At 39.9% G+C, this 15,406-nt stretch overlaps 1 protein-coding gene across 1 annotated transcript in view; it reads right to left on the bottom strand.

The window, feature by feature from the left end:
- DAPK1 (death associated protein kinase 1) overlaps window positions 1–15,406 on the bottom strand; it is a 93,214-nt gene that overhangs the window by 13,270 nt on the left and 64,538 nt on the right. Inside the window, exons 17-20 of the mRNA XM_063129412.1 lie at window positions 11,301–11,399; window positions 5,928–6,005; window positions 3,767–3,989; window positions 788–976 (exon numbers count right to left, since the gene is read on the bottom strand). Of these exons, the coding sequence (XP_062985482.1) occupies window positions 788–976; window positions 3,767–3,989; window positions 5,928–6,005; window positions 11,301–11,399 (589 nt within the window). The remainder of the gene's footprint in view (window positions 1–787; window positions 977–3,766; window positions 3,990–5,927; window positions 6,006–11,300; window positions 11,400–15,406) is intronic.

The raw sequence follows: 15,406 nt of genomic DNA, 5'->3' as shown, positions 1-15,406 counted from the left end.
AGCCAATAGGAATTTAAATCACACCACTGGCATTACATTAATAAAGCTCCTGTTGAAAATTTAGCACCACGATGGGATGTGCTCAACCAGGAGACCACTTGGCATGGTGAAATCCTGGCTCCTGACATTAGTGCTACATTGGAATACTGTGTTAGCATTGCAGGAACCTGAGCAGAGTGGAAAGAGAAAGGGGGAGAGGGGACAGCTCGACGGTAAATAAATATGCTTCTTCCAGGGCTTTCCTACCCATGTTCCAGGGGCATGTCTGGGGGAATGGAGGACTTTGGATGTGGTGGATTCATTTCAAAGACTGTCCTGAAATGCCCCCTTTTTGTCAGTACCGCCATCAGAGTTTGAATGGCGAAGTGGCAAAGGCAGTAGAAGTTTCCATGCCCACATTGGGGGGTGGGGGTGGGGAGAGGCTGTGAGGGCAGACTTCTTTCAATGCCCATGGATTCCCTCCCCTCTGTGGGAATCGAAAGAGATTCACTAAATCATATGGCCCCTTAGACACTCTCCCATGGCCCATAGGATTGCAATCTATAGTAGCAATACCTTTTTTAGATATTGTGTTGAAGTAGTAAATGCTACATCTTCCCCTTAGGATTTATTGTGCTGCTATTGTGAGTCTAAAACTGAATATAAAGCACTTTGGATTGTGCATACTCCTGGCTATAAATAAATAAAGTTATACTGAGGTACTGAAAACATTCTGTGTAAATCTTGCACTAAGGATCCTGCCAGATAGTTAAAAGAATAAAAATATGTTTCAAAGTTCATGCTTTACCATTTAAATAAGCATTCTGGACGTCAATGGCCTTGGTAGACTGGTCATCTGTCGAGCAATGGGAATGGTGAGAGGGTGAGACAAATACTTCCAACATCCCTTTGGTCAGGCCTGGCTCAAACATCATGCTCCGGCTTCTCACGCTAACATTCTCACAGCCGGGATACAGATTTGTAATACTTAGTGAAACTGAATCACAAAAAGAATAAAATAAAAGATTAGGAAACCTTGGAAAAAAATTACAACTAGATTATTCCAAAATAATGTGGAATTAAAGGCTAAGACAGACCCGATTCAAAAAGGAGGAAAATGCCAAGGGGGTGGGGGGAAGCCACAAGTACTATTCACAACTGCCAGGAATATTCTCTTTTAGGATTTGAAAGTGTACAGTAATCAGTCACAATAAAAGACCTCCTTCTTCCTTTGAGATGAAGCAGTTGTTTGGAACAGCCCCTTGGTGACAAAGGAGGTCTTTTCTATCTTAATTAATTAGGCAGAAAAGAACAGAACCCCAAAAGGCAGAGTTCCCATCTCTCTCTCTCTCTCTCTCTCTTCAGTACATCAGCCTTTCCCAACTTGATGCCCTCAACATGTTTTGGACTAGAACTCCTATTAGCTACACTCTGCATTTTCAATGGTAAGGGAAGATGGTAGTACAGATATCTGGAGGGAACCAGGTTGAGGAAGGCTTATGGTAACGTTTTAAATGTCCTTGGGGTTTTTCCAATAGTTACATGAGCAGAAATGAGCTTGAACCCCCTCCCCTCAGAAAGTCGTTCCAGGGATGGGAGGGCTCCTGAACAATCTGGGCTGCATATTGTATGGGGCTGCAGTGGGAAGGCAAAATCATCTGAAATTAGACGGACTGACTTTGTACCAGTATGCTAATAGACAGTGCTTTGTACCAGTATGCTATTATCTAACATTAAGGAGACTGCCTATAGTACAATGAATTTGTAAAAATACATAGCTCAGTTATATATTTTCCAAGCGGAAGAACATTAAGACTTTTTAGACACTCAAAGAAAGCACACAAATATAATGATATATATAACCATCTTTGTATTTACCTAGCCTCCTCTAGTGGTGAAACTAATAAATGCACCACTGACTGTTTTGAAGGCATAAACAAACACATATTTTAATACTTTTTATGTTATTATTGTCAGGATACTCATTCATCTGAACTGGGGTAAAGTCACATTTTCAGAATACATGAACAATTTAACCTCTTGTTCTTTAAGGAACGTGAAGGCCAAGGGAGGATAGGTACTTACCAAGGAGTCCATTTTCTTCTTCCTTAGGAGGCAAACAGTCTTCTCCAATGGAATGTGCTCCCTTCCTTGGAATTAAGGGAGATGAAATCTGATTTGAGATACTTTATGGCCAAGAGCCAGAAAGGACTTCCTAGAAATTCGTGTTTGTTCACATGTCTTGAAAAAGATGGCAGGTGAATAAACTGGAATGTTTGGGATGTCCCTTGCCTCCTGGACATAAGGGGTCCCCAATCAGATTTAATCTAACTTGATTTTCTTCATTTTAAGTGAAGGAATATATCCATTAGTTAAGACTGCCCATCAAGGAAGAAAGGCAAAAAAAATCCTCCGGCATAATGTCAGTCATTAAGCTATTCACCCAACGATTATTGAAGAACTCAAATGTGAAATTTAATTTTAATATTTTCTATGTGTGTGTTATGTAATTTCTTTTTTTCTCACTGAAATGTTTTTTCTATCCTAAATATATGTATTACAATGTATGTATATCTTATATTCATTATATGTATGTATATATTAAATTATTAATTATGCAGCAAATACACTTATTCCTAACAACAATCTCAATTAATAATTAATATAATAATAAAATATAAATAATATAAATAAAAAATACTCTTTTAAGGCATGTCCTGCCTTCCCCAAACTGGTGCCCTCCAGCTGTTTTAGACTATAACTTCCAGCATTCCTGAACATTGGCCATGCTATGTGGGGTTTGAACTGGGTTTTTGATAGGAGTTTGAATTCCAAAATAGGCGTCTGAAGTCCAAAATATCAGGAGAACACGAAGCCAGGGGAGGTTGTTAAGAGTCATAAAACTATTATTTCCAGTCTTTCACTTTCCCCATGAGAATGGTGTGCTATCTGGATCTTTACAAGGGCATAGTGCTCAGGACAGCTGCCAAAGTGAACAATGGTCCTGGTCACAAATAGGATTTTTTGTTTTGTTTAAAAAATAAAAATGCAAAGAATCCAGTAAATTACATGCCTTACAGGACCACACTTTGAGGACTACTGCTATGAAAGGCCTGTCCAGGCCATCATTTTAAATACACTGTTTTTCTTAATTTGCTGCAGGCATCCAGATGTGTTTACTGAAGGTTGGAGATCTTTTCTAGGGATATTGCATTTTCCTAGCACCTAGTAAGCTGGCACTAGGAAAATGCACCTCCTCCTATAGTCAACTGTAGTGAAGAGCAGTGACACCTTTAGTGATGAGTGACATAACCATACCTTTCCATACCTGCCACATTTTGGAAGCCTTAAAAAATTTCTAGAGGCTGAGTGCTACTTCACTGTACCACTGAAATATAAGAAAACCTGAACAGCAAAAATGAATGAGGAACACCACTGCCCCTGCCCCTCTCTCTAATACTTTGCCATTTTGTAGATCTTTCCTTTTTAAAGTGTTGTACTCTTGCCATACATAATGCTGGTGCAAATTTCTCCCATAGCTTCTTTTTTTAATGCGGCAAACACTATCTTCCTGTACAAAAACACACACCCCCAACACACACACCCCCTCAGTTTATGGAATATTGCATTATTGAAACTGAATCAGGCCTTTCATGAATTGAACAAAGTAAAAAGGTTCTTCTATCAGCACTGGAAAGGCACTATGATAAACTTGTTCATCTTGGATACAAAGATTAAAAGCAGTAACTATTTTCGTTAAGGAATATAAAAATCCTTAAAATGTTACCTGATGGCTTATTAGATAAAGGTGAAGGAGGAAACCTGACTGAATTTGTTGAGGAAAGCCTTGGTCTGCGCCTTCTGAAAAAGCTTCTCAAGAGCCCACACTTCAGAGACTCCACAAGAGTAGTTTTCCCAGATGCAGAGTGGCCAAAGAGCTTAAGTTTTATTCTTGGTTGTAAATTATGAGTAGGTCTAAGATGCTGGATAAACAGTGCTCTGTGTGTATCCTAAAGGTAAAAGCAAAGAACAAAACACACATAATTACAAAAAGTCAGCTTAAATATGCTTCTGCCTCTTAGGACATCCCATAACATATTTTCCAGAATGAAACATCTATGCAAGTCTTAGCATTCTGCTTAAAGTAGCAGAGATATGATATATTATGTTGTACACGTATGTGGATATTTTTCTTACATTGGTATTTGTGAATGGAAAGGTCAGCAGGACAAACGTCCCATTTGCTTTCTTCAATACACTGGCTAATTCAGTGACACTGTCTACGTGTTCAACATTCTTAACATGGATTCAGAACCTCTGGGAGGGTAGGTTCCTCTCTCCAGACACTTTATTATTTATAGTATATGAATTGGACATCTTTCAGAAGACACATAAAATAATTCCACAATAAAAATATATATTAGGAGATATCCTAGAAGAGCCTCCTTACTGCCACCTCCCACTGAGCACAGGTTCCCTTCTTAGAATCTGTAAGGTTTTTAGGGGCTTTAGTGGATTCTCCCTTTGAATGCCTACATACTGCATCTCTGAAACTTCTTTCCTAGAATGTCTTATTTTCAGTTGCCACCACATCAGCATGTTGGGTGTCAGAGCTTGGCGTATTCTTGACTAGAAAATAACTTTGCATTGTTCCTTAAGACTATGTAGTTCTACCCACAGATCCTACCTTTGTACCCAAAGCGTACAGCTGGGCATGTTTAGCCTGGAGAAGAGAAGACTGAGGGAAGACATGATAGCACTCGTCGAGTACTTGAAAGGCTGTCACACAGAGGAGGGCCAGGATCTCTTCTTGATCATCCCAGAGTGCAGGACACAGAATAACGGGCTCAAGTTACGGGAAGCCAGATTCCAGCTGGACATCAGGAAAAACTTCCTGACTGTTAGAGCAGTGCGATGGTGGAATCAGTTACCTAGGGAGGTTGTGGGCTCTCACACACTAGAGGCCTTCAAGAGGCAGCTGGACAACCATCTGTCAGCTATGCTTTAGGGTGGATTCCTGCATTGAGCATGGGGTTGGACTCAATGGCCTTATAGGCCCCTTCCAACTCTACTATTCTATGATTCTATGATCAATCTCAAGAACTAATCTGACTTTTTGTCCCAACCATCAAGTACCAAAAGAAAAGGAATGCCAAAAATTGGATCTACGTAGGGCGACCAAACTATATTTGGCCCGTTCAAAAGTCTTTAGATTGTCTGATTTTTTGTTCATTTCTTCCCACTCAGCCACTATGGTAAGAAAGATTTCAGTGGCAACACTTTCAATATGGATCAAAGCCTGCATCTCCTTGTGCTTTGGGGATGCCTCTAATGCTGTCCTTGAGAGTTTTACAGTTCACTCCATGAGGAGCACAGTCACCATGGCTGCATTCAGCACTAATGCTCCCTTGATCAACATTTGTCAAATGACAACTTGGTCTTCAATTTCCTAATTTGTGCACCGTTATAAGCTGAATATTATAAGCTTCTGCCACAGTGTCTTTGCAAGGTGGGTTCTGCTTTGGGTGGTCCCTACTTTAACTGAATAGCAGCAAGAGGCCCATCCTAAGAAAGTACCATTCAGGAATGTCTCAGACTAGGATACCCTCCTGTACCACAGGAAAATGGAACATTGGGAAATGGAACATCCCACACAGGGAACAAGATTTCAACTTTATGAAAATTTGACCCTGCCTTCTGGAGCGAGTGGGAGGAGCAACTCAGACCAGAATCCACCGTAGAAAAGGAACCTTCACTGTAGAAAAGGAACCATTTATACTCAGGATATTTTTTTAATATAAATTCAAGTAAGTACTACCAATAAATTAGTAGAGAATTATTTTTAGCTTAGTTTTTGAAGTGTTAATTTTTATAATATAATTTAATGTAGTGTTTTGTGCTCAAGTGCTAAAGTGAAAGAAAGCTTGATTCTTCATTCATTTCCTCACCTTTTTTAGCCTTGTAAGCAGACTGGCTACATGTTCATGCTGCTCTGCTCTAGCCAGATCTTCTGCTGTTTTTCCATCCTGTTAGAAAACAAGCTGTTAGTTACAATGACTTCTTGACCACAATAGAAAATAAAAAGTACATTTCATAATTCCATTTTTCTCAGGGTGAAAATAAAATAAATGCTGTCTGATGCAAATTATTTAGGAAAATAGCAGCAACATCTTAGATGAATTTTTAATCTGTTTAGCATTAAAAGAAAAAGAAAAACCCTAGAAGAGCTCCTTTCACAGTAATTCACATCTTGATCTTACAGAACGGCAAGCTTTAAAATTTTAAACCTTAAAGCAATACTATATTACTTTCAGCATGGTTATCTCTATATTTGCAAGAAAATACACAAAATACTTTTTTGAAGCGATGCATATCTGATACGGTATATGAACTATATGAATCTTTATAAGCCCATGAAGATGGTATATTTATGCATTTTTAAAATCAAGCAAGTAGTAGTGAATTGTATTTACATTAGATAGGAGAAAGAGACAGGGAAAATGAATGCCCTAGTTAATGTATCTATCATTTTCAGATGGGGGCGGAAATGACAGCACAGCTTTAAACAGATTAAGCAAATTCAGGAGAAGAGCAAATCTGTTTTCAGCATTCTGCTCTTGACTTATAATTACCTGCATTTCATAGGTCAGCAGTTTGCGATGAAATGAACTATAAGAAAAAATGCTTACTGCAACAGTCTCTTAGGACTGTATTAACACAACTGTTTTGTGCAGTGTTATACCTTGATGACCTATCAGTCATTTATTCAGGCAAAGAGTCAGTCTAATTAGGTTTTATAATATACCCCACTACACACACACACACACACACACACACACACACACTTCTGTTTACAGTTCTTTGTGAAACATCACTACGTTTTGGATTTAGCAAGGCAGTCTAGTATGGTCCAGCTGATAGTATAGAAGAGGACTTAAATTAAAGAGATGAAGAGAAATAAATAAATAAACACCAGGACACAAATCTCCCTTTCCTTAGGATTTGGAAGGACTATTCCATCTGTCTGGAACGATGCTTCCATAATGCCACTTACACATCCCTTAAGCTACTTATATTAATGCACTTTCTACCCTTCTCTTACTGTAAACACAAAAGAGAGCTTAAATGGTAAAAAGCAGACCTTTGCCACCTTTTCAAATGTAGGTTTATGAAGCTAACTGGTAACATGTTAATCCATGTTACCATGCATGAGTAAGTGTGAATAGATGGTAGTTATTCTGGATTATTAAAATCAAGTAAAAGGTTATGATCTTGAACACAGTTCTTTTCTTACCCATGTATGTTACAATAACGTTTCAAAATCATACACATTTCCTCCATAATCATGGAATATAGTGCTATACTGCAATACTTACCTACCTTAATCAAGCTACAATAGTAATTACATCAGCTTTCATTTTTTAAAAAACTTGGCAGCAAGCATGTGTGTATTTCTGCTGTTTTACCAGTCAGAGAGTGGCCAGCTCACAGCAAATTTGATGCATACCCAGTTCTGGCTTGGCCAAGCCCTGCTTTATACAAACACTCTAGTTCCCTCTTCCCAACTCTACCACTATGTGCACTCCCCAAGTAAGCCTTTAAGAGACTGAGCCTACAGGTGCATCTTTGTTGCAGTGGCAACAAAATCACTGTCAGGATAAAGTCCCACACTGTTCCACTGCAGACAACCGACGGTGAAAGAGGGCACAAAGAGAGAGAGAGAATGAGAATGAGAGAGTTTTTTATGTCAAAGAATTCAAACATGCAATTCTGCACTTGTCCAGTTCCTGGACGCTGTATCATATTATTCTCTAAATTACTTTGAAAAGGACCACACAAACAAATTAAGTGGGTACATACAGGCAATATTATCTATACAGGCAATATTATCTATAGTTAATAGTAAATTAAAGTTGTATTTCTCTTTAGAGTAATATCGTAGCCTCCAAACATAGCTATATGGCTTTTAAGTTTTAGAATCCAGACAGTATTAGATGGGCCAGATAAAAGCACACATAGTTTTGGTACACAAGAGTGTAAGTTTTATGCAGGAAAACCATATATATTACTTAAAGTGCAGGCAACGATGTGTGAGACAGGTAGATGTTTTTCATCCATTCTTCAAGAAGGCCAATTTTAGGAACATCACTTAACCTTTGTGAGAGGGAAAAGACAGCAGGTGGTGCTGATTGGAAGCAGTGAAGCAGATCGGTCTGACAAGTAGTAATTGCTTTAAAAGCTTACCTGCAAGCTTTCTTATCCATTCACTCTTCCTCCCACACATACATTGTACACTGTGAATTATTTTACTTTTAGCTTTACTTTATTTTACTTTTAGCTTTTAAAAAATTTAGCTCTGAATGCCAGGTCAGTCCAGAATAAAATCTCTCTCATCCATGATCTGATTGTAGATGAGGGGGCTGACCTGGTATGCATCATTGAGACCTGGGTGGGTGAACTGGGAGGGGTTACTCTCACCCAGCTCTGCCCTCCTGGGTACTCGGTGCAGCACCAGCACAGACTCGAGGGCCGGGGAGGGGGGGTTGCCGTGGTCTATAGGAATACAATCTCCCTCTCTAGGCTTCCTGTTCAGTCGAGTGCTGGTCTGGAGTGTTTGTACTGTGTGTTGGGTACTCGAGACAGATTAGGGATTCTGCTGGTGTACCGTCCACCCCGCTGCCCCACAGTCTCCCTGCCTGAGCTGACGGAGGTTGTCTCGGACCTGGTGTTGAGGACCCCCAGGATGGTGGTTCTGGGGGATCTCAACTTCCATGCCGAGGCTGCTGTATCCGGAGCGGCTCAGGACTTCATGGCTGCCATGACAACCATGGGGCTGTCTCAACATGTCATCGGCCCAACACATGCAAAGGGACACACGCTTGATCTGGTTTTCTCGACTGGGCAGGAGGATGGTGATCTGGAAGTGGGGGAACTAACATCTACCCCCTTGTCATGGTCGGATCAGTTCCTACTGAGGTTTAGACTCTCGGCGGCCTTTCCCCTCTGCAAGGGTGGGGGGCCTATTAAAATGGTCCGCCCCCGGAGGCTAATGGACTCCGATGGATTCCAGAGGGCTCTGGGGGATTTTCCTGCTGATATGGTCGGTGCTCCTGTCGAAACCCAGGTCGCTCTGTGGAATGCAGAGATGACTCGGGCGGTTGACACGATCGCGCCCAAGCGTCCTCTCCCTCTGAGCAGAGCCCGGTCAGCTCCTTGGTATACACCTGAGCTGAGGGCGATGAAGCAAGAGGGGAGATGGCTAGAACGCAGGTGGAGGAAAACTCGTGCTGGGTCTGATCGAACACGGGTTAGAGCTCACTATCGAGCCTACTCTGTGGCGGTGAGGGTGGCAAAGAGGCAGTTCTTTTCCACCAGCATTGCGTCTTCTCAGTGTCGTCCGGCGGAGCTTTTCCGAGTGGTTCGTGGCCTGTTACACTCTGGGCCAGGGCGTGAGATAGTTGAACCCTCGGTAGCACGCTGTGACGAGTTTGCACGGCACTTTGAAGATAAAGTCGCTCAGATTCGTCATGAATTGGACACCACACTTAATGCAGCACCACTAGTAGAGGCGTTCAGAGCGCCGTCCGGCTCAGTTTTATTGGATGAGTTTCAGTTATTGAGGCCCGAGGATGTGGACAAGGTGCTTGGCCAAGTCCGGTTGACCACCTGTGTGCCTGACCCTTGCCCCTCGTGGCTCATTACATCAAATAAGGAGGGGATCGCCGGCTGGGTCCAGGAGGTTGTAAATGCCTCCTTGAGAGAGGGAGTGGTGCCGGCCCCTTTAAAAGAGGCGGTAATTAGACCACTCCTGAAGAAGCCTAATCTGGACCCGGAAGATGTTAACAACTACAGGCCGGTGGCTAATATCCCTTTCCTGGGCAAGGTGCTTGAGCGGGTGGTTGCAGGACAACTCCAGGCACTCTTGAATGAAACGGATTATCTAGATCCATTTCAATCAGGTTTCAGGCCTGGTTTTGGAACGGAAACTGCCTTGGTCGCCCTGTGGGATGACCTCTGCCGGGAGAGAGACAGGGGGAGTGCAACCCTGTTGGTTCTCCTGGACCTCTCAGCGGCCTTCGATACCATCGACCATGCTATCCTTCTGGATAGGTTGTCTGAGCTGGGAGTTGGAGGTACTGCGTTGCAGTGGTTCCGCTCCTACTTGGATGGCCGATTCCAGAAGGTGGTGCTGGGGGATTATTGCTCTGTGCTGTGGCTCCTAAGCCATGGTGTTCCGCAGGGCTCTATTTTATCCCCTATGCTGTTTAACATATACATGAAGCCGCTGAGGGAGGTTATCCAGAGATGTGGACTGAGGTGTCATCAATATGCGGATGATACCCAGCTCTACCTTTCCTTTTCATCAAACCCAGGTGAGGCAGTGACTGTTCTGAACCAGTGCCTGGGCACGGTAATGGACTGGATGAGGGCTAACAAACTGAGACTCAATCCAGACAAGATGGAGGTACTGTTAGCGGGTGGTTCATTTGTCCGGCGAGGTGATGTTTGCCCTGTCCTGGACGGGGTTGCACTCTCCCTAAAGGATCGGGTCCGTAGTTTGGGGGTGCTCTTCGATCCAGAACTGTCACTTGAGGCACAGGTGAACTCAGTGGCAAAGAGCACCTTTTATCATCTTAGGCTGATATACCAACTACGCCCTTATCTGGACAGAGATAGCTGAGCTCTGATAACCTCTCGTTTGGATTACTGCAATGCGTTATACGTGGGGCTGCCTTTGAAAACGATCCGGAAGCTTCAGCTGGTACAAAACAGGGCAGCCCGCTTACTAATAGGGACTGCCTGGCGAGATCACATTATGCCAGTCCTTTTACAACTTCGTTGGCTGCCGGTCCGGGCCCGATTCAAAGTGCTGGTATTGACATTTAAAGCCCTAAACGGTTTGGGGCCAGGTTATTTGAAGGAACGCCTCCTCCCATATGTACCTACCCGGACCTTAAGATCATCTACAGGGGCCCTTCTCCGTGAGCCAGGTGTCATTTGTATATTTGGGGAACCTGGAGAAATTCCCACTTCATCACACCAGTTAAAGCTGCAGGTGGCCTGCCCTGTTTTAAATCTGGTCACTCTAGTATAGCTCCTGCACCTTTAAATGTGGTGATGAAGTGGGAATTTCTCCAGGTTCTCCATATATACAAATGACACCTGCTGAAATTCCCTTTTCTATGCAACTGTTAAAAGATACAGGAGCCCTGTCCTCCTTTTCATATGGTCACCCTAGTGTTAATAATTCAAGAACATTTTTTAAAATTACTTAAGAAAACTGCTAAAAAGCACCAAACATAATACCACGTCATACTTACAGACGTTAAGGCTTCCACATTAGCTCCACTGAGGCAGAGGTACCGGACAACATCAAGAATTCCATTATTTGATGCCAGATGTAAAGGTGTTCGCCCATACTATAAAAGGAAAGCAACAATAATTTTTAAAAAGTTGTTCTCCATCTGTATCTCCATTTTGAAAAGAGCATTTCCTTACCATTTAAATTGTACAGAAACTGAAAGAAATACAGAAAATTTATTGAGCCAATATTAAATGTTTCAAGGCATTTCTACTGTGAACTATAGAGAGTTTTTCATCATTCTCCTTCATAGTGAACGTGGGTGTCTGCATGTCTATCTGTCTGGAAGCGTACAAAAGGTATTGATTTCTATACACTTGGAGGACTCTTTAAGTATACAAGAGAACATTAGTTTGTAAATTACAAGAAAATAATTACAAAACCAACCCACCCACCCCCAAAGCCTTGATAAACAGGATCCTTGCAGTGCTTTCCACATTGTTAAGCTGTCCTTAATTTTCCTCATCCCTTGAACAGAAGCACGTCTCTTATGGGCTGGAGATCCCCTATAACATTTTGTTGCAGATCTCTCAAGAATAAAAATAAATCCTTTTATAATACGTCTTTAAAATATTTTTGATATTGTTATTCTTTAGTGATTTCTATGGGAATATAGAAACAAACTATTTGTATATTATTATTATTATTAATATTATTTACATTTATATACCACCCCATAGCTGAAGCTCTCTGGGCGGTTTACAGAAGTTAAAAACAGTGTTATATCTATATAACATTTGTATATAAAATACAAATATTTGTTTATTTCTACGTATGTAACACAGAAATGTTCTCAAAGTTGTTTGTACTTTTAAAAATACTTTTAGAAGGTATGTTTGTTGTAATTATATATAAAACTAAGTATGCACTTTTTAATATGGTAATAATTTGAAATGTATATTTTTTAGCTTTAATACTGTTAGTATTTTGAGATCCTTTTTCTGAATAAGGGCTTTATGCTAGAAAATCAGTGAATACTTACTTGGACATCACATCTTCTGTGCACCTTCTAGTGTTCTCTTTGGCAACATGGGAAAACTTTTTATTAAATTTATTTAAAGAAGAGGAAAGGACAATAACCTGTGGGTTGACCTCTGAGCTAGAAAATAAGTCTATTCCTTTATGGCGCCTTGTATCTATATCAGAGCCCTTATACAAAGCCCTTATACAAACACTGAAAAATAATAAGGCACCAGGAGAAGACTTTTTGCCACCTGAACTATTTAAGAGCAAACTAGACTGGTGGGCTTCACTGTTAGCAAGTCTATTCACCCATAACAACACTGGACAGATACCGAAAGGCTGGAATCTCAGCATAATTGTGCTGATATTTAAGAAAGGCAATCATCAGAATCCAAGAAATTACAGACTAATTAAGTTGATTGATATTCCAGGCAAAACTAGAGGACTGGTTTTAGAAAAGGAAGATCTACCATGGATAATTGTTACATCTTACATCACCTGATAATTAAATACTCAGCAAAAAGTGGACAACTCTTTGCAGCTTTTATTGATTTCAGCACAGCCTTTAATTCAATAAATAGACAACATCTTTGGGCCAAAATGTTAAATACAAATATAGATTTGAGGCTCTTGTTTTAATGAAAACTCCTTATACAGAAACATCTATGAAGGTCAGAACAGGGTCAAGTCTAGCTCTTACAGACCCAATCCTGACACACAAGGTTATGAGGCAAGGTTGTGTTTTAACTTCTTCTTAATTTTTATATAAATGGCATCATTGTATTTCTGCATAATCAGAATTATCACATGCTTAAAATTCTTTACAGAAGAGTACACATTTTACTTTACACGGACAATATGATTTTACTTTCAACATCTCTAGTTGGTTTGAGAAGGTTGTTAAAACAGTTCAGCTCTTAGAAAATGATTTAGCTAAATCTAAAGTAATAGTTCTTGGTAAATATATATATATGCATAGATGGCTTAATTCTAGAAAGCTAGAACAGGTAAACTCATACTGCCATCTTGGCATAACTTTTTCAACTACAGGAACTCGGGAGTTATAAATAAACAAACTGAAATCAGTTGCTTGTGTGCAATTTCTAATCTGATTGCTGAATTTCAGATACCCTGGATCAATATGCTCAATTTTGAATATTTTTAAAGCAAAGATGATCCCAATGCTAACATTTGGTGCAGGAATTTGGGGCTATGCCGATCTCACCAAATTTCAAAGAGTTCAAAATCACTTTCTTTGTTTGGTCCTAGGGGGGTTCAAAACCAATTCCAGTGTATTTAGTCAGAGATGAACTAGGGATGGGAATGATTACTGGTTTAATTTATGTTAGGATGGCAAATTATTGGGGAAGAATAAACCAATTGTTGGAAACAAGATATCCAGGTTGTGTTCAGAGGATCAGAGAATAAGCGATCTGGGTACTTCATGGTTGCAGAAATTCTCCAAATTAATTTTAAATTTTGGTTTTTCCTTACAGTCTTCAAACCCATGGGGAAATGTTATTAGAAAGAGCTTTAAACGAAGAGTCTTGGATAGAGACAGTCTGATAAGAGATTCCCTTACATCCTCTAGAATAGCTAGATGTTTGGCAGGAAACAAATGTCAGCATCAGCATGAAGGGTACCTCTTATCCCCCATGACAATGGAATATGGAAGGGCTTTCACTTGATTGTGTTTCGAACAAATGTTGAACTCTGGTAGATTTCATTCCAGGAGAGATTGTGTATTTGTGGCAAACCAGTTTTGGAAGATCTGACACTTTATATCCTTGAAGGCCAACTATACACTGACATTAAAGACCATTATTTAGATCTCTCTTTAAAGAAAATGAAATTTTGGATGTAAAGAAGAAATTGGGATTTCTGCTGCAAGGAACTAACCAATATGTGGCTTGGAGGGTTGCTTCTTTTGCATTAAAGGCTGCTAAACATAGGGAGAAGCATATAAACTCCATTGCTGTAAATTGTCAGGGAGACTCGGAAATATGAGAAATGCATTCTGATACGAGTTTATAATGTTATGTATTTTATAAGTAAAGCTTCTTATTTTAGGAATATGTTTTAATCTCAATAATTTTAATGACAAATTTTAACAATTTAATCTTAATTAACCTTGTTTTAACCTTAATAATTTTAATGACCAATTCTAATTGATGATCACTGTATTATAAACTTTATTTCTGGGTTGTGGCTGCTATGGTCCAAGGACTAATGCAATAAATGCTATTGATTGAATCTTGAATAAAATGTATAGAAACTAATGCCAAGAGAAACAAAATAACTTAACTTGCAAGCCAACATAAATGTTGAAGGTGGCTATAGAAGCTGACTTTTTTTAGATGTCAGGTAACTTTTAAATGTAGGGTTGTTTTTTTCATACTTGTGCCAAGTCACTGAGACCAGCCAACAATCTTTAACCACAAAATCAAAACTTTAGCTGAAGTCACTCTGCCTCCCTGAAAGCATAGTTTCTATCATGGCTTTGCATTTAATTGCTCAATCAGTCAGGATTAAGCTAACACAAGGGGGCAGAAGGCTCATGATCATAAGCTTTTCACTTGGCAGCTGATGAGACTTAAATTTAAAAATAATCCAAATTAATGATTGCACAGGGTCAGCCAAAAATCCACAACTTTACATGGCTAGTTGTAGTACAGAAGGTCACTGAGCGTTTTTAGGTGTCAAGACTGTACTGCAATACTACTTAATGCTCTTAAGAAACAACAATGTTCCTTAAAAAGAATGCAAGGACTTTTGAATTGAACTGTTTTAAAGTGGCACATAAAAGCTCTATTATTCAGAATATCCCTTCACTCTGAAGCATTAGGCCATCTAAAATCTATCAAGCTGTCTATATACATATGCAGAGAGCCTAAAGCCATTTAAAGTAAATTAACATCATGAAAAGTATTCTGAAGTCATTCAAGCTCTTAAGAGGTATAAAGTATAAAGTTAAACCAATTAAGAATTGTATTTAGATTTCACACACTTTATTGAGCTGTTTTCACAAAGCAGTAATAATAAAAACATCTAATATACAGGTTATTAAAGGTGCATATTTGCCAGATGTTTGTGACTAGCTGC

Source organism: Elgaria multicarinata, chromosome 6, assembly GCF_023053635.1.
Source record: "Elgaria multicarinata webbii isolate HBS135686 ecotype San Diego chromosome 6, rElgMul1.1.pri, whole genome shotgun sequence".
Lineage (NCBI taxonomy): Eukaryota > Metazoa > Chordata > Lepidosauria > Squamata > Anguidae > Elgaria > Elgaria multicarinata.
Note: the sequence above shows the minus strand (reverse complement) of the source record. Positions and strands in the feature narration are given on the sequence as shown.